At 38.0% G+C, this 26,985-nt stretch overlaps 1 protein-coding gene across 1 annotated transcript in view; it reads right to left on the bottom strand.

Moving 5' to 3' along the window:
• anapc1 (anaphase promoting complex subunit 1) overlaps window positions 1-26,985 on the bottom strand; it is a 55,239-nt gene that overhangs the window by 24,267 nt on the left and 3,987 nt on the right. The window contains exons 8-40 of the mRNA XM_006783570.3: window positions 26,764-26,909; window positions 26,528-26,685; window positions 26,141-26,269; window positions 25,840-26,058; window positions 25,375-25,470; window positions 25,187-25,277; window positions 24,295-24,360; window positions 24,039-24,176; window positions 23,785-23,928; window positions 21,176-21,236; window positions 18,851-18,906; window positions 17,880-18,011; window positions 17,508-17,582; window positions 16,080-16,202; window positions 15,139-15,308; window positions 12,033-12,124; window positions 11,039-11,187; window positions 10,114-10,192; window positions 8,334-8,370; window positions 8,030-8,103; window positions 7,408-7,586; window positions 7,187-7,273; window positions 6,957-7,096; window positions 6,610-6,728; window positions 6,185-6,315; window positions 5,281-5,421; window positions 3,298-3,450; window positions 2,992-3,073; window positions 2,483-2,574; window positions 1,946-2,080; window positions 1,343-1,425; window positions 608-686; window positions 422-496 (exon numbers count right to left, since the gene is read on the bottom strand). Of these exons, the coding sequence (XP_006783633.2) occupies window positions 422-496; window positions 608-686; window positions 1,343-1,425; window positions 1,946-2,080; window positions 2,483-2,574; window positions 2,992-3,073; window positions 3,298-3,450; window positions 5,281-5,421; window positions 6,185-6,315; window positions 6,610-6,728; window positions 6,957-7,096; window positions 7,187-7,273; window positions 7,408-7,586; window positions 8,030-8,103; window positions 8,334-8,370; window positions 10,114-10,192; window positions 11,039-11,187; window positions 12,033-12,124; window positions 15,139-15,308; window positions 16,080-16,202; window positions 17,508-17,582; window positions 17,880-18,011; window positions 18,851-18,906; window positions 21,176-21,236; window positions 23,785-23,928; window positions 24,039-24,176; window positions 24,295-24,360; window positions 25,187-25,277; window positions 25,375-25,470; window positions 25,840-26,058; window positions 26,141-26,269; window positions 26,528-26,685; window positions 26,764-26,909 (3,731 nt within the window). The remainder of the gene's footprint in view (window positions 1-421; window positions 497-607; window positions 687-1,342; window positions 1,426-1,945; window positions 2,081-2,482; window positions 2,575-2,991; window positions 3,074-3,297; window positions 3,451-5,280; window positions 5,422-6,184; window positions 6,316-6,609; window positions 6,729-6,956; window positions 7,097-7,186; window positions 7,274-7,407; window positions 7,587-8,029; window positions 8,104-8,333; window positions 8,371-10,113; window positions 10,193-11,038; window positions 11,188-12,032; window positions 12,125-15,138; window positions 15,309-16,079; window positions 16,203-17,507; window positions 17,583-17,879; window positions 18,012-18,850; window positions 18,907-21,175; window positions 21,237-23,784; window positions 23,929-24,038; window positions 24,177-24,294; window positions 24,361-25,186; window positions 25,278-25,374; window positions 25,471-25,839; window positions 26,059-26,140; window positions 26,270-26,527; window positions 26,686-26,763; window positions 26,910-26,985) is intronic.

Raw genomic sequence — 26,985 nt, forward strand, 5'->3', positions numbered from 1 at the left:
AAACATCTCTAAGATGTTTCCATGTTGTATTTTGCTCAGATAACTTTTCTGTTTTTAGAAATAGCCTTTTTCTTGTTTATCCACTGACGCCATTTCTGCTCATGTAAACTACCCATCCGTCTTTGGGTGCATCAGTAAAGTACTACTACAGACCAGGGGAAATGCTTTTATTAACAGAATGTAGCTAGAGTCATTATGCTGTTACAGCAATTACCAAAAACCAATATCAGTGCTAAATTAGTTAACTGAAAAAGGGTAAACCTGCCTCCATCTACACAAAGCCAAACATCACAAATGGGATTTTCTTTGCTAGTTGTTGATTTGTTGCAGGGTGTGTGGCATCATGGCTCCAAATATGTCCACTTGGTCCTGTTTGTGTGTGTGTGTGGTGTGGGGTGCGTGTGCGTGTGCTTGTTCTCACCTGTGGGATGTTACTCTTGACCCAGATAGTATTAGGAAGGATTTCATCCCACATGATAATACACCGGGCCAGAGTCTTTGGGGGTAGAGAGAAAAGAAGAAGAGACGCAGGTATATCAGATTAAAATATAGAAATGTGGGGAAAAAGATCACACACAGAAACACACAGAGCTAGATCCACACTAACCCTCAGCAGCAGAAACTCTGGCTTAATGAAGTCCAGGAGGAACAAAGTATCTGGAGGTTTCAGCCAATCAGCAATCGACCTAGTGGGCAAAACCATGATGAGAAAAGGGAGTGTTAATACCTTCTTTCAGCACCCTCTCAAACAACAGATAGCAGATGAGCTTTAAAGAACCTCTTGACCATTAGACGGTTAGAAACTGGAGGAGTCTCAGTCTGATGTAGTGTAATGTCACTATTTTTTCCATCAAATAGGTTATGGTGCTCCAGTTACGGTTCACGTGGGCAAAAAGTGGTTAGAAAGTCGAACACAGCACAGGACATTTTGGCCATTTTAAGGAAACACCCCACCAGCATTACAGAGTAATTATGGTGGAAAGATTCTGTGCCCCTTGAACAGTTTGATACTTCTAATTCATACATACATTTTTGGGGGGTAAATCTTTAATGTAATTTTTTTATTTATATCTTTTTTCAGTTTATTCTATCTAGTTCTGTTTCTCCTAATAAAATAAAACACTTGTCAGCAGAGTATCACTTTTTAGATTGTTTTGTCACACCATGAAGAGTATGCCTACACTCTTTGTATACAAATTTTAGGAGGTCAGTAGAATGGAGATAAATCTAAAACAGAAGTCTTTAAGTCGCCTTTCCAAGACATAGAATGAACCTATTTTCATATCAAAACTTTTTTTATTTTATTTTGGAGACAAAAATGTAAAAACCTTTTTTCTCTCACCTGTTGTTGGTCTTGAGGTAGATCATGGCGAGGGCTAGCGTGGCGCCTGGACATGTCACATCTACATTAATAGTGTCACCCTCCTGAAATGACCATTGGTAAGGTTAATTAGCTAATCACAGAAGCCAGACCACTGTTTCATCAAATCATTTGGTCAAACTTCATCTAAAGAGAGGTGTGTCCCAACTGCAAAACCCCTTCACACCTACATAATTAAATATGACAATTAGCTTTTGCAATTGGGATCGTTTATTTAATGCAATATTGTTTACTCGTGCTACTTTAGAGTTTTCTTACACATTTGACATTGGCACATGTGACAACAATAAACTGAGAACAAACCTCAACTAATACGAATATGGAAAAAAAAATTCATGAGGATTTGTTTACCAAATCCTTTCCTATTAGTGGGGAAAAACAATACATCAGCACAGACTGAACATATGAAGAACCATGACATAGTTTTTGAGCTGCAGTTCTTATTGTATGGTAAAATTCTTTAGTAGTTATACAGTCACATTCTTCAGTATTATTTTATCGCATTGAAATAACACTGCTACACTGTAGACAAAAAAAAAAAAAAAGAGGGTTTCTTTCATGTACCTTGATTTGGTAGCTGGGGGATTTGTGCCTCTCCCGGTTGGCCCCAGCCTGAGCTCTGCGATGTCCCCCAACCATGTACTGATACAACTGCTCAGGGACATTCAGGTCTGTCATCCCAATCAGGTTGCTGCCATGCTATGAGGAGAAAGGGAAGGAAGCACAAGCAAGGTAAGTGCAGGACAGAAAAGGATGAGAGTAGAGATAAGAAACAAGAGACAGGCAGAGACAGATGTCAAAGAAAACCAATATTTGAACTTGGGTTTCGTCCCTTTATTACTCGGCTTCAAGCATCATTAACACCTGATAATATTATGATCTGAGGTTTCTCTTACAGGAGTGAGCAGGTATCCAAGGGACTTTTAAAATAACTTCTGTGGCTTAATAACAGAAAAAAATGTATGTGTACAAAAAAATAAACATAACAATCGGGTTTTGTGAGAAGCTGTTAATTTTTTTTTTAAATGAGTTACTATTGAAATAAACAAATGGAAAATGGCAACATATATTCATATATATATGTTTTTTTGTTTGACTTACCCCCAGACAGACCATACCAAGAGCAAGCCCAGCTGCTAATGAATAGGACTCTCTGTCTGTACAATATTCCATCTCTGGTCCAGGGGGTCGACCTGAACAACAGACAGACCAAAAGTTACCATCTATGCATGGCAAGAAAAATTTAGAACCATAATTAAAGTAAAAATAAAAATTCAACAGTGAGACTGGATGCAGAGTTTAAAATGGAGCAACAGAGCTTAAGCAGAACTTATAACCTGACTGTTTACAATGTCTATTCAAGAAAACAGAGTATTTTTCTTGCAGTTTGAGAGACACCTATCCATTAAACATGCATTTCCAAAACCCAAATTATATTGTGCACTTTTTTTCAAGGTGTTACATATATAAAATACTGTTTATTTACTTCAGAGAAATTCATATCCAGCTCTTTAATTAACAGCTTTTAATGTATCCGATTTAAACTTTTAGGTAATTTTATGGAACTTTTTCCATTGTATTGTCTCCCTTTTACACACACTCTTACACACCTATCTCAGACAGCAAGACTTCAGCATTGTGTCTATGGCCCGTTCCCTGGTACACCAGCCCGATGCCAATTACAGCTGCAACCTGTAACAGAAAAAGAAAAAACAAAGAAAAAAAAACAGATGAAGAACTGAATGATCATCCAGGGAAGATAAAAAGAAATCTCTTCGGGGGTGCGACAGGAAAGGCTTCTAGCGTGAAAATCTTACAAATCAAACATGCAGCACTACCTGCTGTGGCCACCCCTTGTGAAGACGGAATTTATCGAAATTAGCTTTATCTTCTTCTTTATACGTACTCACTCTTACCTGAACATTGTGTGGCACGTCCAGCTCAGTGGAAGTGGGCGGGAGAAGGGCAGGAATGTGTATGCCAAGTAGGCGAGTGATCGACATGTCCATGGTGCCCAGTTTGGCTGAAGACACACCCAGGAGGAGCCCAATGCTGGTCATTTCATGGCCCTGAGAGACAGAGGCACCCAGACATTAAATCACAATAAAAACTGCATCTGCAATTATCAATGATAAACAACAACTTTCTAATATTTCATACACCTAGCAAAAGCTAACAGTAGAGAAATATTATCAAACAGCTTCTCTTCAAATAGTAGTCACTTTTAATAAAATTTAGACTATTACTTATTGAAAATGCAGCGTAATGCATGCTCTTTTGCACTAAAAAAAATGCAGTCTAACTGGCTTGATCTGTGACTCTCGTATCTGACAGACAGTTTTCATTAGACCCCTGTGTGCACGTTTGTTTGACCGACCACAACATGTTTTAACACAAACAGCATGAAATAGGTGATTGCCGTACATAGTGAACACATGCCATGAAGTAAGAGGCCATCTGTTGGACAGCCTTCCTTAGCCTTCATAATTTAGACATCATGTTATTATTTGACTAAAAGTAAATGAAAATATTCTTGTATTGTATGACAATGTAGACAAAAAGCTCAGAAAATGATGATTAACCATTTACTAGTTTGTGAAGATAACTGTTGGGACCTTTTATGAAATTGTAAAATATGAGTTGCTCATGTCAAAAATCATGGGTCAAATACAAGTTAAAATACAAACTGAAAAACTAGTTACAATGACACAGTTTTTGCTTGTAAAACGCTGACGCAAACTGGAATGTTTAAAAGGTGAATGGCATCGCCCCAAATTCTTTTTAAAACCACAGTCATAAACAATTCTAATGAATTCTGATCCTCAGTATGCAATTCTCTATCACAGCAAGAATAGAAACTGTCAAAAAACCACTAGCAACAAACACGCTTCAACCACGTTCATTGCTTTCATTCACACTGGAAGCTGTGACATATTTTACCATCAACTCTCTGCATCTGATTAGTTCATTCTTGTGTGTCGAGCTGTGGATATTTATTTCTGAGCCTTTATTTTAAAAGATCAATTGGTTAGGAGACTATGAATGAGATACTATAAAGCTATTTTAAAGTGTATAATTTAAAATAAAAGAAATATATACTGGTGAAATCTCGATATTAGGGCAGTTGAGTTCCAAGATTCACCATTACGGTTTTTTATACCAACAATATAATTAAACATTAAACGCATACAATAAAAATTTGCAGTGAAAAACATTACCATGTAAATGCAGAGGGGGGGGAAAAAAGAACTCAAAATAGTAGGACATGGTGTAGAACACAATTAGGACTGAGCAGTCTTATATTGCATCCATACAATGACTAATACAGGGAAATAACTGTGATTATCATCAACCACAGCTTAAATTTACACTTAATCAAAAATCAAAACTCAAAATGGGAAATGAAAATGAATCAGTCAGTAAACATAGCGTGGATACTCAGTATGGATGAGGTTCAAAGGCTCAGCAATCTTCAAATACCCTTTCACACAGACATTTGAATTTAGAAAAAATAAGATTTGGCTTGCGACATCCTGTTGTTTTTCTCACCCGAAAGTTGGAAGGAGTTGTCTCATGTCTAAGTTCTCACAAGGGAAAGTTTCACTTTGACTAGCTGCCAAGATATGACGCATGTTTATGTATAAACTGTAATTAACTTCAAATTTGTTTTCATCTTATCGTTCTTTGTAAGTTGGGCGTGTGACAGAAGCGGGAGCTCTAAATTATTGCAAGAAAACAAAATTTAGAGCACAACCGGCTCTAAACTGAGCATTTAAAGTACAAAGTATTCTTTGAGTATAGAGTGTTACACATGTACTTATGCACACTTCTTACTTTCTGCTGTAAAACTACTGAAATTGTTCCAGCACATGTAAGCCTGTGTGTAGTCAGATGTGCACCTTTGTGAGGTAGTCATGTATGTTCAGCGTGGCCAACTTGGTGAGGTGTCCATTGAGTCCCAAGGCCATAAGGAAGCCTGCATACTCATTAGCCAGCTCAGGGCTCTTTGGCTTGTTGTAGGCAATCCAGGCTGAGTCCACCTTAAAAACAAAAAACAAAATTAAACTATATTTATTGATATAACACTAATAAATGTCTTTGCTGCAAGAGAATGAGGTTTTTTACAATTTACAATTATTAGAATATTTTATTTGTACTCAATGAGGGAATACAGTTTTAATATCCATTTACCATTACACTGGCCAAAGAATAAAAGACACTCAAACTAGAACAACAGTGACATTGTAACTAATATGGCTCATGTTCCATTCACAGTTATTACCCGTAAAACTACTCTAACGCCCATTAAGTGATCGTTGTGTGCAAGATTCGCTGAAATCGGACCAAAACCCTGGAAGTCTCCATTCTTGTTAATTATGAAGGAACAGACAGAAGATAATCACACAATGACAGTAGCTTTAGCCAGAGTTAAAAGCTAAAACCTAAAACCAGCTGAACAGTATAAATATATATTCATCAAATGCTTAAATCTGTTAGCATCAATATCATATTTTTTCAATACTCTTCAGTTTAACATAACAATGACATTAGAAATAGGTAAGTAGTAAATAAACACGATGTTGAATAAGCAATGTAAAATGTTTTACATTTAAGGTTGGATAAAACTGAAGCTGTGGAACAAGCTAGCGGGTTTTAATTAAAATTATTCTACAGAATTACAGGTAGAGCTAATAAAAAAATATTTGAGTTACATTTTTAAAATAGGCCTGTCAACATTAACATTTTGGGGTATTTACTAAGTAACAGACTGATTGATTAAACATGCAATGATTTCAGTCTCACCTGTGAGGCAGGGGCTATTTTAAGTCCAGCAGCTACTCCATTATGAAAACTGGGCCAGCTAGTCATATTGGGAGGAACATCAATGTTTCCGCTGTTCAGATCTACCACAGTGTTCCTCGGAAGGGCGCGGCCTGAGGAAGAAAAATAAAAATGGGAAATAATCTGCAAATGCATGTAGTTATTAAATCGTTAATCCTTTTAAACATTGGAATATTTTGTTTCTGATTTAACAAAGATAATTACATTTTTTTTCTTTTTTTTGGAAAGTTATGTTTCCTCTAGGGCAGTGATAAATTGTACTGCAACAGCTTTTATTATTGCACAAACTAATTTTATCTTCCTGTTAAATGAACCATTTACAAATTTCCACATTCTCTTCAACTTGTTCCAGTAGATTTCATTTGTTAACTGAAAACTTAAAATACCTGTGAGGTTGAGTTTTGGAACAGGTAAAGGTTCAGTCGGTACTGGGTGATAAGAGAAGAGAGTGAAGAGGCCCCTGCCAACTGGCAGGGCCATGGTCCTTTGACACAGCTGCAGGAGTCTATAGAAGGCAAGGACATGGACAGGGCAGGTGATAAAAACTATAGAAACATCACAGATTCTAAAAATGCCAACTGGCCAATAAGTTTACCACACAGATTAAGGGAGAAGAAAGGCAACACAGAACAGTACAGAAATATACACTGCATATGCCTTTTTAGAACTGGTGTTTTGCTGTCTCTGTTTCAAGACCAAAGATGTTCATGACAAATGCATGCATTATACTCACTTGTTCTCTTTCTCCTCTATGTACTCATGGTCAGACACCTCTGGCAGCTGGACAACACTAACCCGGACAGGTCTGGAGCTCTGCAGAAGCCTCCTGACCTCTTGGACCCTCAGATCCTGACTCCAAATCAATCCTGTGACCTAGTGAGAAGAAGACATAAATATGTGATTTTTTTCTACAGAACATACTACTAACAAAAAATATATAAACATGTTTATGAATTTGTTTACCTCTTGAACAATGTCTGACATCCCATCCTCCTCCTCATCTGGTTCTGTGGTTGCAGGAGGTTCCAAGGACAGGCCTGAACTTACAGACTGGAGAAACACACAAGTTATGAGGCCAAAAAAGAACCAAAACTTTGAAAACTTACTTTCCTATTTTAGAATCTGCAGACACTGAACTCCATCTTTATCTAAATAATTTAGGTTTTAAGTTTTTTTACACTCACAGCTTTGCTCTTGGCAAGGGTCATTTTATGGGCTTGTTTGGTCAGATCTTGTCTTCCAATCAGAAGACAGACCTCCTCTGACCAATCAGAACACGGCTGCTCCCGGCACCGATAGATTGCCTCTCTAATAGGCAAAGCCACACCAAAGGGGACCGACTCCAAATCTTTCAGGGTGAAACCTAAACCAGTGAAAAATACACAGTTTTTTAGAAACAAGGAATATTCTGCTTTAGAGGCAGTGACCTTTGAGCGCTAACATAAATACACACAAACAGGTGGGTGAAACTCAAAAGCTGCTACAACTGTTGTATGTACATGCTTTATGCTATTGTCAGCTCACAGCTGAACAACTAAAATATCATAGGTTACATTACCCATTTTAAAATAAAAAGATTTATGAAGCACACTTATATTAAAAACCAATATTAAAACCTTTATTCACACAGCAAACATGTCACCCAGCAGTGAGAAAGCACATTCAGGTTCACAGACTGGTTTCAGTGGACAGGCGTGAATGTGTAAATATGCATGTAAACCACTGTGGTGGCGAAAAAGAGGATATAGCTTCAACATTCCTTTCTGAATATAGATTCTTTTTTTTTAAGAGACATGCTTCTCTTACCCTGTGAGGTGAGCCAGACCACCAGCTGCTCAGCCAGATTTTCACTGGAGGACATCACTTTAACACTGCTCTGTCTAGAAAACATACATACAAGAGAAATTAACTGAAAACTTTAATTGTTATTAGGTATAAAATTTTTACAAGTTGACCTTTAGGGGTATATTAACAAACAGAAAAAAAATACAAAAGAATGTACTGGTATCCTGTATGTCAGAATTCATTTTAGCTGTTTCAATGCCTTAAAAGAAAAAAAAAGAAGAAGAAATTTAAAAGCTCTTGCTCTTGTTTCTGTCAGATGAATTACCTTCTTATTTGGGGTTCAGTGGCAGAGGATTTCTGGCCTGATGAAAATGAGAGAGGGGGTGAGGAAGATGAGCAGCAAGGAAAACAGATCAACGAATTTACAAATCAGGCTTGGCACTCTTTTTGCAGCTCTTACCATATTTTCTGCACTGTAAGGCATACTTAAAATCCTTTAATTTTATCAAAAATTGACAGAGCGCCTTATAATCCGGTGCGCCTTATGTATGAATTCTGGTTGTGCTTACTGACCTCGAACCAATTTTATGTGGTATACGGCGCTGAAAAATCTGTCAAAATGTTTTAGTACAACTTTGGTACGCTACGAAGCCGCACCGCTAGATGGATTGTCGGAGCATTATGGCTACCGTAGTCAGGGGCCTCGCAGACTGGGTCCAAAACTCCGTCCGCTTCAGGTCCCAAAGTCAAATGAACACTGCAGCATCAGTGAGAGTTAAAAACTGTAAATTCTTTCAGCTTTAATAAGATGATCAGCATTGCTGCTTTACCAGGTGTAACAATGAAGTTTAACATCCAGGCATACATGAAAAAAATTTATTAAATTTATCAGGGCTGGAGGTTAGCAGGAAGTTACCTTCGAACGCTAACCTTTTTCCACTCCAAAAAAATTAACGTGAGGGATCTCAATGGTTAGGGGAAAATGCAATCGCATTTACAGCATGGCCAGTATGCTGTAAACGGACTAAACTTCAGTCAGGAGAACAACTGAGATAACCCATCCACAATACGAGGTTAGTCATAAATATACTGCAACAACATGGGAATAGAGCAGCTTCGAGAGAATTCAGCATTGATGAATAAATGGTACGGAAGTGGAGGAAGCAAGAATCCATCCATTCGCTTATCCTTTTCAGGGTCGCGGGGGGCGCTGGAGCCTATCCTAGCTGTCATGGGGCGAGAGGCGGGAATGAATAGGTCGCCAGTCTGTTGCAGGGCTAACACACAGAGACACAAACTGCATGTCTTTGGATGGTGGGAGGAAGCCGAAGTACCGGGAGGGAACACACGCAAACACAGGGAAAACATACAAACTCCACACAGAAAGACCCCGGCCTGATGGTGGAATTGAACTCAGGACCTTCTTGCTGTGAGACAACAGTGCTAACCACCATACCACCATACTGCCAGGAAGCAAGAATGAGTTAAGTAAAGTTTGAAGTATCTGACTGTCTTGTTTCGCTTAATGTGCCTTATAATCCAGTGCGCCTTATGTATGAAAACAGACCCGTTCGTCAACAGTATGCCTTATGGTCCATAAAATATGGTAAATATATTAAAGCATTTTCAAATCTGTAGTAAAAACTGTCACCAAAAAAGAAAGAAAAAAGAACACTAAAATGAGTGGTTAAAATAAAGGCGACATTTTGTTCCTGATGAGTGTGGGATTGTGTTTGTGTGGGATGGCATCTGTTTATTAAAAATAGCAACATAGTGCTCAAAAAGTCACTCTGGATTCTCAAGCATCTCTCACACAAAGCCTGTGTCCAAGCCAAGGCAAAAGTTCATCCAACACCTGCAGCAACAGCTGTCACCATAGCGCTATATTGTTTTTTGTTGAAGTAAACACAAAGGAAATCAGGTGACACACAAACCTGCGTCACTCATCTTTCTTTCTGTGCTACTGGGCCCTGAAGCATGAAGGCAGGGGACTGGTAGGTAATAGGGGGTGGTTGTCAATAAATGAACCCAAACATGCATACCCACAGAGAAACACACAGTGCAGCATGCAAGAAAATGATCTTAAAGGTTAGTCACTAACAAACCTGCAGAAAGCTTGGCTAGGTACTTGGATACATCTGTTGAAGTAGCATTTTCATCTCCAATGACATAGAGAGCATAACTCTGGAAAAAAAGGTTAAGAGAAGACATGTAAATATGATACAAAAACACTTGCACAGCATAGATTTTTACTGCATAAAAAATAAATATTGACATTTCCAGTGAAGAGCAGTTATATTTTCTAAAGAAGAAAGAGATAATTTAAATAAAACTGGTCTGTGAACTGCAATGAACTGATGTGATCAGAGCTTTTTAATGGATGAATATGAACCTCAGAACAGGATGGAGTGAAGAACTTAGTGGTGAAGGGGAAAACCTTTAATCAAGAGGCATTTAGGCTTACAAGGAGGGGACCTAGAGTGCTCTCACACTTTACTTTACTCTTCCTACTGCCGATTCAGGAGATACTGTGCGCATCGAAATATGAGCCAGTACACGGTAAGGAAAAATTGTGCCACAGTCATAATCAAAGCACATACATTTGTGAACAAATATTTGAACAAACATGTAATATGACCAATGTTGTATCCATGTCTCTCTGTTGAGTACTGTCTTTTTAAGAGTGATATGAAGCACCAAAACTTAGGCCCTTCTTATTTAGCACTGCATATCAATTTCTATGCAAAAAAGGGAAGAGCAACATTATTTTTACACTGCGAAAGTACAAATGCCTGAGAGTGTCACCTGCACATGTGATGCTTAATATTTTATTTTTGAAATAAGAAAAAAAAAAAGGTAAGGAAATATGGTTCATTAACTGCGGCTTTCTAACAATTCTATAAAGCAAGTTAAGAAAAAGGAAAGATGGACTGCATTAACTTCTTGGAGATATATAGATAGATAGTAAGCTACACTCACTACACTTGGAGAAAGTTATTTTATAAAATGACAGATGTGCTTTAATCGTACCACAACCAGCAGTCTGGTCCTCTGGCAGATACCCGGCAGGTAGGGGAAAGGTGGGCTCTCCTCTCCTCTCAAGCAGCTACTGAGCCAGCTGAACACACAGGGAGGCTCTGGTCTCAGGAAAGACGGCCGCTGCATTTGGCAAATCAGTGCTAAGAAAAACCAGGTGAGGAAGAGGAGGGAGAAAGGTGGTGGGTGAGGTAAAAGAACAAGAGATAAAAGGGAGCTGGATGGTTATGTCACTTCATCCTTTCTCAGAAAACCATGTGCACAAAATAACAGCAACACTTTATATTCAACCCTGCAAGTATCTGTGTCACAAAGCAAATAACCACCTGACAGGTGTTCACATAATTTTTAGGACATCTGTCACGAAAACTTAAAGTGACAACAAGAAAACTTCCCCCGCACTGAGTTTTTATTTTTAACTAAACCTTGTTTATATTCAGACTAATTTTAAGTGCTATGTGTTGGGAATGCCCATCGGTAGAATTTCACACTCAAAACCAATCGGGTCAATCACAAGCAGGAAATTACCAGGAAGCAGGAAAGTCCACCCCTGTGGAAAGAAACGGTGCAATGGCCTCAAAAGCATGTAAAAAAAACTATTCCTCTGTTCAATGGTGCTCTATCTTATAACAGCAATGCAAATGATTGCAATATTGTGAACCAATCACCACTTGGCCTACATAAGGTAACATTACACTCATCTCATATTTAGAAAGAAGAAAAAAAACCCACACCAACACACAATCGGCAAGCTAGCTCAGTTTTTGAAAACCACAGCTGGACTGAGGGAAGATTACACGTTACAGTGCCTCGTCATGCAAATTTATTTTGCATTTGTTTACATTTGCAGCACCTTTAGGAGTCCAAGAAATACAAAGGAAGGCTGATAAAACAGCTTTTACCAGCAGCAGACCATCCATCCTCCTGTTTAACATGTCTTGTCCGTTTCCTGACTTGATAACGTTACAGACAATTAAATAAGCCTTACCCTGGTCTATCAAGCAGCTCTCAGTGAAGCCACTAATTATTGAAGGGTAGTCTCTCCAGTACAGATCCACATACTCTTCAAGCTGAAGATCTCTGCAAACAGAAACAAACATACATTAGCATTCTTTAACAGTAATTTTTTTTTCTACTTACATAACATAAGGTTACAGAACATAAGGTTTATAACCTTCTATCAATGGGTTATTAAGTCTACCATGTACTAGGACTCACACATGCATATTTCACTGCACAGTTTTAGACTAAATTGCTGCAAGTAATTAAGAAAAGTCTAAAAATGGCTCAAATAGCCTCTGTGACATTTAACGTGTTTCGGGTTGTAATTGAATACACAGTGAAAGTAATTAACAGCAATGAATCATTATCATTCAGCTTAGCATCAGCTAATCAATATTTTTTAATCTTGGTACAAACCCCTGATTCCTACAGATTCTAGCTGTGTGTGCACTTTGCACAGGGACACAGTAAAAAGCGTACAGTTATCCAGGTTTGTAATCTTTTTCATCTGAATTCTTTATTTCTTATTTCTTCTACTTCTAGCCATGTCTTGTGCTCCCTCTCTTAAGTTGGTTATTTTTTTAAGCGTCTATATTAATTAATGCTAACGATAAACTGTAACTGGAAGATGGCTGTGGGTGCCATAGAGCCTCGAGATGAGAATACCCCCCCCCCCCCCCCCCCCCCCCCCCCCATTGCATTCGTCATGTTTTGAAACTGGAGATGCACAAGATGTGGTTCTATGAGGAATCGGGGAGCAATGTATGGTCAAGGTAATGTTATATCAGACCAAAATGTGACTATTCATTGGTGTATCCGCCACTGTTGACTCTAATGGTTCAGTCACACTAGAGTAAAAACCAACCAATGTAGGGACTAGGAAAAAGAAAAAACTGGTGATTATCCTGTGATTGCAAACAGCTAAATTAGTTGCGGTGACCCTAAAACTCTGACCATTTTGGATTGCAAAGCAATTCTAAAGGTCACCTTGAGGGAGGAAACCTGTCTCCAACCAACTGCGGTCCATTGTTGACTAATTCCAACCACTCTCAAACACACAGGCGAAGGTAAGTGCAAATAACTGCCTTCTAATTTATAAATGCAAACAGGCTGCAAAAATCAATATGAATCAGTCCGTGCCAATAAGTGCAACTCATCTGTGATGTGTCTCTGCAGTAGTGTTCTTGACTCAACTGGTTGCCAACTGTATTCAGGTTCTATTCCTATATAAAATCCAGGTTACTGAGCGCCTATGTCATTTGACAGTTAAATCACAGTCCTGAAACAACTATGTCACTTTTTGAGGTGGAGTTTATGAATTACTGTTTCAAAACTCTAAGATTCTTGCAATAATTTATACTGTGCAATGTTTGTGTATGTAAACGTCACCAACAATACAACACAGATTGCATATAATTGCCAACTTGACCTCATTCAACAGCAAACAGATAGCAGATGGACTCCATCTTATTGCTGTTTTATCACTGCTCTGAAACACCGAAGTCGTTTTGAATAAAAAAAAACGGTTAGTTTTGATCTCTACTTGTGCCATAGTCTCCAACCACAGTTTTCCCTTGTTAGACTGTAGTATTAAAAAAGGGAACATAATTTACTTGACAAATGGATATATAAGCAAATATCAAAAGTCAGTAGAATATAAATATCACACTGTATTCATTAATACTTGACCAATTAAGACAAAAAACTCATCAAGAAAGTGTTTCGTTAGATTACAAGTAAAGCGAAGCCTCATATAACCAAGCTACTTAAAAAATATTTATAACACTATTGGAAATGTAGGGAGGACTTTTCTGGCTTACATGTATTTTGGATTGCACCAAAAATGACATAATCCAGAGGAAAAAAATGAAAAAGAACAACACAGAGAGACTGAGTTTTTCAAAACTGACAATCATGGATTCACCACTTTAAAGCAGTTAACAGTTAAACTCGGAATAATATTTATCATCACTATCAAATTGGAAAAGAAGGGAATTCCATCATATATTTTGAACTATGAGTGTTGTATCATCTGGGCTAAAGAAGTACCATCTGGTTTGTTATTACTGCACATCCATGATGGTATGAGTGAGGATTAGAGCACATTGCAAAGTTGATTTGTGACTAGTTCATTCTGTTAAAGCACCATTTATGTTGAATACATCTGCATGGATCTGCTAGCGCAACATATGGTGTTATCCAGTGTCCTTTTCAACTAAGACTAAGGAAGATAATGACAAACCACAATGATTATGCAATGCAATAGCATGGCTCTATGATAAAAGTTTGGGAGTTAGCCTTGAAGCTGAAACAGTTGAAATTCATTTTTGCTTTCAAAACTAAAGCAACTGGTCTCTCCAGTTCACAGGCACAGAGGAAACAGACTGGTCATGTCTTGACATTATGTTAACAGGTTGTTTTAGATTTAACTTAAAAACAGGTCATCCTAAAACTCCACTGTAAATTCTGCAAAGAAAATTAAAGCAACTGCTCATTTAAGGCATTAAGATTACTTATTTAAAACGGTTATCATGCCAGTTAAATGCCTAATGAAACCATCAGAATCATCATTTAACCAGCTTAACCAGTTAATAAAGTACAGAGAATGCAAAAATTAGAACCATATTTGCATAACAACCCACATACTGACAATACAGGCCAATTACTCTAAGAGTACTTCATTCTCCCACTCTCCCTATTCTGTTACTGTCATTGTCACCAATAACCGAGGTCACTTAACAACCTGCTGAAGTATATTTCTCAGTAAAGAGCATGGATGGCACACAACACAAGCTTTCACAGAAAACAATGACGTGTGTTTTTCTTTTCTTCTCGTGGTTTGAGCTCACCAGTGGAAAATTAAACAAGGTTCTGTTTGTTTTGATAATTGTCGCCCAGCTCAAGGCTAGCATTTCTTTACGCCTCATAAAAATAAACAGTATCTTGTAAAAATGTTGGACAAGTATCTTATAGAAAGATTCGGTCATCTGGACAGCCAAAGCCAACTGAATGTAACTTACCTTCCTTATACAAGAAAAAAAAAAAACATAAAAACCTCAAACACACACACAGACAGCTAGAAGAATGGTTACCTAGCCAGCTGTTGCAGCAGGCAGACTAGTGATGAAGCTCTCGCTCGCTGCAGCTCATCCAGCTGCAGTTCCTGATAGAGTAGATGGAGGACATAGAAGAGTGCAGGGATGTGAGGGAACAGAGGAGCTGAACTGTCCAACTTCAGAGATGGACTCGGGGGAGAAGAAGCCTAGGACATTCAGTGGCAAAAAAAAAGAGCAGAAACATTAAATTAAAGGGGGAACAGGTCAAATAGGATGTAACAGGAGATTTTGTAATTGCCTGGAGATATAACAGCAAACTTATACTGACATGACATCGTGCAAAAACAATCAGGAAGACTACAAGTAAATGCATGCCAATGTCTTTTGCTGTTCTTTGCCAGAATTGTCCCCACAGTTAAGGTGAGCTCCAGCAGCCCTTCAATAACACCAAATGAAATTCTGTGTTATGTTCTTTGCATAATTATTTACTTACTGTGGTTTTCCTTTAACCAAATTAAAGGTGGTATTGTTGCAGTGTTGAGCTCCCTTTTCTAATAATATTTCATGTTTCAACTATTTTGTCCACAACAATAACAGCAAGGAATATAGGCTAAATAACAGAAAGCACCTCTGTGTATAAAGCAATGCAAATCAGCATTGCTATGAAAACAGAATCAAGGAGACTCAAAAGAAGGTCAGTCAAATCAACATGACTAAGGTTTGCTAGTTCACAAAAGTCTGCAGGTATACTGAATATACCTACAATCAGTGTGCTGGGAATCTCTCATTGTTTTTTCAATGAGAAAAAAAATAAGGTGGTGATGGAAGAAGAAGTATGGTTGATTACACCTCTATTTGTGAGCATTAACTCTTATTCCAACAAATCATACCCATAATGTCTAAGCCCAAATACACCAACAAACAAACAGAATCAAAGAACATGCAGTATATGGATTCACCCAGTGTTTGGTACATACAGTGCACAGGCCTTCAGTTTCTGAAGTGACTGTACTATTGCCGTCACTGGCATCCAGTGAAGTGGCAACGGGCAAGAAATTAATCTGACGGTGGTAATGGGACCCCATCAAGTAGTCCCAGTCCTACAGGGAGAGGAAACAAAGATAAACGCCAGTCAAAAAGATAGCTTTTAAAACCAGAGACCAAAACATCAAATACAGTCATTAAAATGTTATGTGAACTGCAAAATGATCTTTGAGACATTTCTGTGCACTTGACAAGACAGACCGCATTTTGGTCCAACTCATGGCTCTCCATTGTTTATAATTTGATTGGTAAGGGGATGCAGATCGTTACCAAACAGAAACAATAATATGAATGATGAATGAGTTTAGAGAAAAAAGGGAGAGCCATGCAATTCAAAGAACACCATCCCTATAGTGAAACACAGTGGTGGGAGTATTATGGAACTGGAACTGGGACTTTCATCAATTTAGTTTTGAAAGAAAACTTCAAGCAGTCAGCAGCAAACTGGGTCTGGATTGTCAGTTCGTCTGCCAACACAACGATGACCCAAAATATGAAGCACTAGATTTTAAAGACCAAAATGATGTTACAGCACAAAGCCCTGACTTAAATCCTACTGAAAATGTGTGAGCTGAACTGAAGACAAAGGTCGATTCTAGCATCGGGGGACTTATTTTCAGTTTGATTTTGTTTTTCGTGAAATAATTGTGTTTCTGTGGGCAAACTAAAATAATTTAGGTATCCAAATTAAAAATTGGGATGTTTGGAAAAAGATATGCTGAACATACCTTGCTCTGTTTAACAGGACTTGGGAAAGCCTTCAGAAATGAAATAATTCTAACAATTCTGTCCTCATCTTTACATCTTTGATGCAGCATGAAGACAACAGAGGTAAGAAGCTGACACTGTCCTCCAGTCTAATGTGACTCACACATTTCTTCAGGTCAAACACACACACACACACACACACACACACAGTACAGCCTAAGCCTCCAGCTAACTGACATTTTCCAACCATATTTTGCTCTAATGAGAACACATTACTTAAAAAGCCAACCAATAATTAGGAATATTAAAAGAAGACTGTGGAGGGGCCATTTCAAGGGTTAAGACTTGGGTTTTAGATTCAGGGTTACAGCAAAGGGAAAGGGAACACATTGTGTGAATCTCCTCAACGGCAAAAGCACAAATATGTGTAATTATGTTTAGGATTGTAGGACAGATTACAGTATATTGAAGAGCAATGAAGCACTTTCTTTTTGCTGTGTTTTCTTTTATAACACTTGTTTCACTGTCTCACTATGTGATACACCCCTTGCATGCATAATTGATTGTTAAGGGGTTCTAAGTCTACAAGCTGTAATCAAAGCTTGATAATTGTGCTCTAAAACATCACAACAGCTCACACTTTAGTAACACACCTCATCAGAACCTCCATCGGAGGGACGAGCCTTCTTGGCTGCAATCACTGGAGAGAGGGGCATTTCAAAATGCAGCTGTGAAAGTAGGAAGGAGGACAGGGAGCAAGGTCAAGACATGCAAATTACAGTTTAAAGCCACAATAGGATTTTTCTAGTCAAGAATTTAAAAAAAAAAAATTCAAAGCAGACCAGGCTTTTGGCTGCCAAGAATCATTTTGTATTAATGTACAAGATTTTTACTGAAGTTTCATTTTTAAATCTACTCAGTATGACTGCAAATGTCATTAATTATGAAACAAATTGGAAAGCCATTTTTACAATACATTAACTGGAAATTACAATTACAAAAACAAAATACAAATGCTGACTCACATTTCGTGTCCAGGTCAGGCGCTCGGTGTTGTAGCCCATCAGTGTCATGAAGCAGGTGACAAACAGGCTCCACTCTGTGTGGGCACTGGGACCTCCAGGTGCATTGTAGATGTTATACCATTTCACCAAAACCTGTTGCATTTAAAGAATTTAGCAAAACTAAATGGAGTTTCTCTAGATCATTGCAATGAAAATAAAGAGTATATCTGCATGTTTGTGTGAAAATAAAGCCCTGAAAAACATAATTTTGTCATTCAGCCTCCTACTCTACCTAATGAGATCCTATACAATTTCTGCCAAAGCCTAATGAGGCTGTTATTGTATACATTTCCTTCTTTGTTTTTCCTTCTTGATTAGTTGGAGACAGTTAGTTGGTCAACTCTGATGTCATACTCTGTACACTAACCACGACTGAGTAACATTTAAATAAACATATTGGAGATCTTACGCTCTAAAGGTTTCAGTGCTTATAAATAGCACAGCTTAAGGTTACCTTTCCTGAGTATAAAATTTCCTACACATCATACACAAGTCCCAGATTCAGACATCCTTCTTGATGTCTGAATTTGGATTAAATTGCAAATACATTTACTTAAGACCATCAACACAAGGTTTCTCAAATTTTTTGCCCTTCATTTCAGTTTGAAATGCATTTGTGAACATACGATGGCCAAATTTAATTATGTGAAACCTTTCCCAAAAAATTCAATCATGGGTAAAGATCCAGATCCAGACTGACCAATCACAGGTAGAATTTTCATGCAAACCGATCAATATTTTTTGAGTAATCATCTGAACAAACACACACACACATACACACCTCCTTGGTAGAGGTAATAATGCACTGAATTAAAATTATTGGCAGACTGGTTAAGTTGTTATTCTGAATCTTTACTTGTCTGCGCACAATGTCAAGTTTTTAACTAATACATAATTTGTAACTGAAATTCCACATGTTCACTTCCACCAACCTTCATAGCAGCTTCCTTAGGCAGGATAAAACGAATTGCCTCCAGGCACTTTCTCACTGAAATACACAAAGGGAAACAAGGGAAATAGCAAAAGTGTCACAGTTCATGGTAGTTAGGTGTGAAATTCACAATCATATGAGGCAATTCAGAAAACACACATTTACTAACATTTTTTCTACATATTGGATGGAATCAGATAACCATTGTACAGTTTTATTAGTTATATTACGTTTAAGAAATAATAATCATTGTGAATGTGAGAAAACTACATTAGTTTTACTAAGATGCAATAATTTCAAAACAGGAAAAGATGAAATACATAAAAGGTTGCTGGTTGGATTCTCTCAGCTGTAGAAATTGGTGGAAATGCTATTTTAAAAGTCTTAAATTCAGTAAAACCACTGCCTGAATTCTAGGCTTAAAACTAGAGCTAAAACTTTCTAATCTTGTGCTACCAACCACAGACAAATGGAAATTTAGAAACAAACACAAAAAAAGTGCAATACAATTATTTTTAACAGATTTTTTAATGAATCTCATCCTGATCTGACAATTTCCACCTATCATCCTCTACCCCCCAAAAAAGAAAAATGGAAATTACAAACTAACTACCACAACAACAGTAATTAGCGCTACCATGTCTCCTAACAACTCTGGCCAATCAGATGCTTAATCAACATCACTGGGAATCTTAATTGGACACCCAGAGTTGGAAAGGTCAAGAAAGAGGTAGCTAAATGCCATTTCATTAGAGGAAGAAAGCCTTGTCTACAGGATCGATTACAAAATAATGGAGAGCAACATATGAACAAGACACAAAGGCAGGTATACAAGGCAGCAAGAGTGATACACACTGCTTAGTGACAATGAGGGCTTTAAAAATAAAAACTAACAAAAGCTAGAAGAGAAGGTTCGTGGTCACAGTAGACCCACTAGTGGTAGACAACAGATGAAATCATCCAGCTGACCTCAAAGTTAATTGGTTAGAAAAAAAAATATCTGTAATTTAGTTTAATTATTACAAAGTACATGGTCATCAGGTACTATGTGCTATTGGGAAATGAAATCATCGGGGAAATGAATAGGTCTGTCTGCTGTTATACCATAGAGTTTGTTTTACCAGCTGAGTGGACTTTCCAGAAAAACAAACAGTAATTTTCCATTTCATGTGGAAAATCTTACATAAGAAAACGAAGCAGACAGAGCAGACAGTCAGAATCTTTGGAAAAGTTTGGAAGGTTTAAAGTTAAAAAAGGCATTTATTTTTTTAAGCTAATACCTTTGGATGATCATCTAAAAATGTTGATTAGATAATCAAAGGTCGTGGTACAACATAGCAAGAAAATATTTTATGCAAATCTGTTTGTTGGATCTTAAAAATGGGAAATGTTATTAAACCCCTCCCCCCTGCAGGTACTTTTAAACAACTGAAAGGATAATGACATTTCAGTAAAGCCAAAAGGTGAAAACCTTAACCAAAAAAAGAAAAAAAGAAAAAAAGAAGTGGCAACAGTGGTTTCATCAGCAGTGGCAAAGATGCTGCGTCACATTTGTTTAGATAGAAGCTGCTAAAAGCTTTTAGTACTACCAGATTTAAAAGAAAAAGATCCCTCCATTTTTATTCCCACTGTCAACTGATGTTAATGGTTTAGCAAAAGAACAGGCTTTTTAAAAACAGTGAAAACACTAAATGGATTTGTTGACTAATTTTTACATCAAGCCTGTGTAAGAGATTACACAGTAAGAGCAGATGTGGATATCTGTGCTTCTGCACATCTAAAAACAACCGTGTCATCTTTCCAATTCACCTCAGCATAGCGGGCCATCTGTTTCCAGATATTTTATTACCAGAGGTTCAGACACACATTACATTCTGCTTTCAGTTCATACATGTACGACCTTTCCTTTCCATTTCCTGAAGTAGTTATGATGCACAACATCATTCTGTTAAGCCATATATAAAGATTTGAGCTACATCTATTAATTACAATACATTTTTTAACTATCCTCTTTAATAGATAAAAAAAAAAAATTAACAATTCTGGTGTTGTGAAAGTGTTTATCAGTGTAATGTTTTGTGCTTGCTGCCCATGTGTGTCTGCCTCATAATGGCACCCTCAAGACATCAAGATTATATGTCACTGTGGACACGATGCAGAGAGGCTCTCAAACCTAATTAAAGGACCTCACCGCACTGACTAAGCGATCGGTGTTTGGTCTCACTTAAAATGTACACGCCAACACTGTCGGCTGCAATGTCAACTCTTAAATGTGTGAGAGTGTTTCTTTGATTTATTTTTTTAAATGTATATATGTGTGACTCACCCAGGTCTGAAGTAGCAATCTCTGGGATAGAAATCCTCAGCATTGTGCCGATGCTTAGTTCCTGGAGAAATTGTGGAGACAGATTGTGCATACATTTAAATTACACTCTTTAAGTTCAATTTCACATCATTTTCATATCAGTGCAAAACAGCTGTTTGTGAGCACAAAACTGATAAAAGACCTCAACAGAGAAAGCCTGATTGTAAATCTCAGAATAGAACAGAAAAAAGAAACTGGTGTGTCCGATAATTCATTGTCTTCGGGTATACTAGACAGACTCGCCAGAAACACTAAACAACAGCAAATAACATTTAATTACATGCAGTGAGAAACTTCCTGGCTGCAACTTAAACTGATTAAACTTTCAAGCACTACTCCAATCACTGATGTCACATCAGGCGTTCTTACAGCATTTTGTCAAAAGTGCAACACACATGAAATTTTCAACAAATATTTTGAAACAAAATGCGTCGAAATATTTCAAAGAAAGATTCCTGTATTGATTTGTCATAAAATAAGTAGTCTGATCTTCATCTATAATTAATCTCTGCCTGTACATCCTGTAAAGATCACACCATAAGTAAAACTTGCTAACACCTTTGTTCATGTGTTCATTATAAGAAAAAGATTGAAAAAGAAAAGTTTTGAAGGACAGAATAGAAAGTAACCATTAAAAACATAATTACAAAACATCCCATGTTTGCAAAAGACAAAATGGAAGTTTAACAAAACTTCTTGAAAAATGCTTTGTTGTTAGGCTAAACCTGGACCTTCGGTGAAACTTAACAATGTTTAGTTTAGAAGTGAAAAAAAAAATAGCACTGCACAACAACACCTAAACATCTACGCAACTCTGAAGAATGGTTTAGTTGTGTTAGGGATGCCTTGAGTATTTGTTAAAAGAACGATGAATTCTAAATTGTATTCTTTATGCCGGGTCAAGGCATTTCTGGTGTCCAATTCTGGTGTGACTGTGAATGTGAATGAGGACTGTCTCTCTCTATTAGCCTTGTGATGGACCTTCCTAGGGTGTACCTCAGGTGGATTTCAGGGCCTTTGTGACCTGAAACTTGGGAGAGTTGGTGGTGTTGGTGATGCAACAAGACAATGACCTAAAGCACACCAGTAAGTCAACAACAGAATAACAGAATTTTTTAAAACGTGCGTTGAAATGGTCAAGTCAAAAGAGTCCCGTCTTCAACCAAATTTAGCTGTCAAGTAAAGAATTCCTCTCTCTGCTGGGTTTAATCAAGACATCCCAGAAATACTGATGACCTGAAACAGTTACATGAACACTCCAGCAATTCTTCCTGTTGATGTGCAAGTCTCAGAAGCAGCTTCTTGATGCTAAAGAAAACTCAACAAGATATAAATTATAGGGTTCACTTAATATTTCATGATTGCTTGTACTCTTGTTTTACTTTTCTTCATTTTTTCATTTTTCCATTATGCGTTTTATCCAATTGTAAAGTGTCCTTGGGTGTCTTGAAAGACGCCTTATTAATAAAATGTATTATTATTGCTACACTTTACGAGTAATCAGTTCACAAGTTGCGGTAATTCCGAGCATTTCTTGTCCTGCAATTATGTATATAGCAGCATTTTTCTGTTGCAGCAAGTTATATCCAATTATTCTACTAGCTGCATCACAGCTAATATCATGCGCTGAAAAGAAAAATAACCAAATCAGTCACGGAGAGCATACAACTTTCACATTTTCACCAGGATCATAACTGTATATTTCCAATTATTTTGAATAGCTGTGCTCTAGATGGAAAAACAGACCAAAACCTCTCATCACATTTTCTCCAGCAGGTTTTGTCCTGTTCTTGTCATCTTTTCATGAAAGAAACCCTGATGTGAAACTCAACAGGAGCTGGAGGTTTGAAAAGTCCAGTGCGCCGCATTAGGAACAATTAGTCTCTGGATTGACATATTGAGGTCTCAAACAGAAATTCAATGAGCAAAGCCAAAAGAGCAGCAGCCTGCAGACAGAAAGCTTTCTGATGATGTATAAGAGAAAGAAACAGTGATGTTTGGCTGGTGTGTAACTTAGAGAATAATGTAAAGTCCTGGAGCTGAAGAGAGTGTCTAGACCAAGTCTGACAGGATTAACCCAAGAGGCAGAAACACGAACAGCGTTGCTTTTGTAACCGTCATTCACAAATATGAATGGGCCTGAATCACTTGTGCAGACACACATAGACATTAGAAACAAGAAACAACACCTGAAGGGAGAGTCTCACTATGTTGTCGTGGTGCAGTAGCAGTCAGTCCAAATTTAACTTGATGCGTTTTTACCCTCCACTGCACTGACAGCTGACAACCATCTTTTGGCAGTTTGTATCAGGAAAGTCCCCTTCTAATAATCAGCTCTGTATATGTCATTAAACTCTGATGAGTTAAAAAATTAGGACACCAAACATTAATTTGAACTTGTGTTTTGTTTTGGCTTTGATTTGATAACATCATCTGTTTCTTGTACTGGCTGTGAATGTGTGGATGACCGATTATCTGAGTTAATCCCCCTTGATTACAAAACACGTTTTACCTATTGTTGAGAAAAAAAAGGGGATCAATACTATCTATGTTAAACACAGAAAACCTACCAGAGTCACCCGGTTGCAGACAGGATCACGTAAGGCATTGATGTAGGGTGTGGCTGGCTGAAATGTGTAATCCTCCAAAAAGGAAGCATCATGGTGTTTAATGTTTGGACCCCTTAGCCCTGTCACTGGTGAAGGCATGGCATCCTGAAGAGAGGTGTTAAAATAGAGAGGTGAACCAAAGGAGTCAAATGTACCAGATATACAGTACACACTTAAAAAGCAAAGAAAAGTGCATTTACAACACATGTTAATACCTCATCAAGTCTTTGGAGATGCCTACTGCCAGCGTTAGCAGGTGTGCTAACAGTTTCCACTGGAGTGCTGCGGTGAGGGAGGTGATTGGTCAGGCTGAAGGAGGGTGACAACAGTCCAGGGACAAACACCTTGCTGACCTACGTGACAACCAAGAAAGCAATCCCATGATTCATTACACCGTTAAAAAAAATAAATAAATAAAAAAATCTGAGAACTCAATTGTCATCCACAGTACGCAAAGGCAGCTGTGCTTACCCTGGTGATTCCTGTATAGAGAACCAAACTACCACAGGCCTCCAGAACTAGCATGGCATCTATACTCTGAGGAGCAAAGTTTCATTGTCAGAAACATGTTGAATGTTACTCCAAAAAAACAAACAAACAAACAAAACCCTCCTGCTGTAATTTCCCCAACTGTCAACAACTTAATACAAAGAAAATTATCAAATATTCACACAAGATGCTAGAACCTGTAAATGTTCATACTTATCATTTCAACTTTTAAATAACTTAAAAGTTGAAATGATAATGAATAAATATAAATCACTGGTTTCTGCTCCAAAATTCAAGCATCCAACTCCATAGTTTTCCTGGGAGACCTCAGGTCACATGGTAGTTTTACCATCCAGATGATGGAGAAAACTAAAGGTTTCAGGAAAGAATGACCTACCTGATCTAAACTAGAAAAAATATTTTGCTATTAGACTTTTTTGATAGGCATGGTCCGGACATAACCACCACTATGATAAATAATTACAGTTTTTAATTTTATTTTTAAAGTTTTAATTACAGTTTTTCACAAAATCCTTTGCGGAACAGATTTATCTCATGTATATACACACATTAGTTCCTGTAGGTAGCAAGGAAAACCTTAATTATATCTTGCAAAACTTGTAATCATCCCGATAAGATTTAAAAAAAAAAAAAAAAAAAAATACAGGAAGGCCTCCTACACAATGTTTACAACTTTACACCACCCATGCAACAATTTGTTAAGGTGGAAGAGCCTGCTAAGGGCTATTTTCAGCACAGTACAGCATCATAAACTTGATACAGACGCTTGACTCTAATGAATTCTGTGTTTTCCCCCATTTTAACTTTTGCGCTTTCCCTTTCAACTCTGCAATGATAGAATTTTATAATGTACCTGCAGAGGCTCTGCATCTTTAGCAGGGATGGTTGTGACAGAGGGGAAGATGAGCTGTGACGTATCATTGCTCTCAATAAACTTCACACATCTGCAGAAAATAAAATGATCGTGAAAAAAAAGTTAACTTGTGAACTCACATTTCACAACAAATTAGGGTGGAGAAAGATGTTTGTATGTTTGTTTACCTGAGCTGTTGGTGAGATTCCACCAGGAAACACAGGTAATGATTCTCACAGAGATCAGAGGTCAGGAATACTTTAGATGCCTGGCTGCTCATTTCCCTGTAAATGGTAAAAAGAGATGCTAACTGATGTCAAACAGCAGAATTTGCTAAATTGGAACAGCCTAAAGCAACAGAAAGAACTGTCATAGAATACAAATGATGTCTTTAAAAAAAAAAAGTTGTGTATTATGCAAACACGAAGAACAAGTTGCTCACAAACTTTGATCTAAAGGCTAATGAACAACTTTGCAAGACCATTCAAGCTTTCATTGCTTATTGCTTTTTCCTTTACTGATTAAAATAGTCTCACATTTACAATACGACAAAAGAGTTACAAGCTTAAAAGCAATTTTTACATTTTTAAGAGCAATCTTTGAGCTAAAACTGGTCAACAGCTTTGAAGTTAGATTTCAATGCTGCCAATTACCTGTTGGAGCCAGCAGTGACCGCCTCACTCCACAGCTGCTCCATGCAGAGGTCGGGTATGATAGGTTCCATCTCTGGGACCAACACTGTCTCATTGATAGTACTGTTGGGAGATGCTAACAAGCCATGGTGGCCCCTGGGGGATGAGCTGTGCAAAGACGTGTTGAAACGAGCCACACCTGAAAAGGATGGAGCTGCCATGCCTGGAGAGTGGGCACGGCTGAGACAGGAGGACAGCGGATAAGCATTCTTCAGTTTTTACCTATTATGAGTATGGCCCTCATTGGCTAGGTTAACCTCACCTGAGGGCGGCCATGTTGGATATACTCGGAGAATGAACTCGAGAGTGAGTTCCTGGTGAGGATGTGACAATCCTGCTCTGGTGGCTGTGCAAAGCACTGTAGTGGAGGGGAGAGCTGGAACCAACAGCACTGCAGGAAGAAAAACAGTAACCAGGTCAGATGCTGACGTTTTGGTCTCTAAGTTTTTAACTTGTAATTATTTTTAAGGCAATATAATCCATTAAGTATCACTTTATTGTTCGGTCTGTATGACACAGCAGCAACCCCAATAACTGAGGAGCTGTCTTTAGACAGTGGGACTTTTGCTTTACTCAGAAATGTAACAAGATGCTAACTAATTCCTGCCCGTCTGCTAATCACTTGATTAGGCTGCTCCACTTTCAGTACCTTGTTCCAGTCCCAAGACCATGCCCACTTGGACCAGTGCCACCAGGGGAGTCAAGACGGGAGACATTCCGCAAATGAGAAGTGAGGAAGCCTGAAGCCATCAGACCCAACGGTGTCCCAACCGGTTCTGCCGGACACCGCAGGACTGTAGAGCGCTCCTGACAGGGTTAAAAGGCTTTAGTTTAGGAAGAACTTAGTTGGTTTTAGTGTGTTTGTGTGTATTCATGATCACTCACGTCATGTGTGACTTTGCGCAGAGTCCAGACAGAGTGTATTCCTTGAACTGTGTCATATGATACAACTATAGACGGCTGACAGCAGGTGAACACTATCTTCATGGCGGAGTCAGACACATACTGCACACGGGAGCCTTCAAACAGGCCTGGAAAAAAAGAATATGCACAAATTCAGGAAAAATATGAAATAAGTTCACAAGATCTCATTCTGAGAAGATCAGT

The sequence above is a fragment of the Neolamprologus brichardi genome, chromosome 13 (assembly GCF_056152115.1).
Source record: "Neolamprologus brichardi isolate AB-2024 chromosome 13, ASM5615211v1, whole genome shotgun sequence".
NCBI classification, from domain to species: domain Eukaryota; kingdom Metazoa; phylum Chordata; class Actinopteri; order Cichliformes; family Cichlidae; genus Neolamprologus; species Neolamprologus brichardi.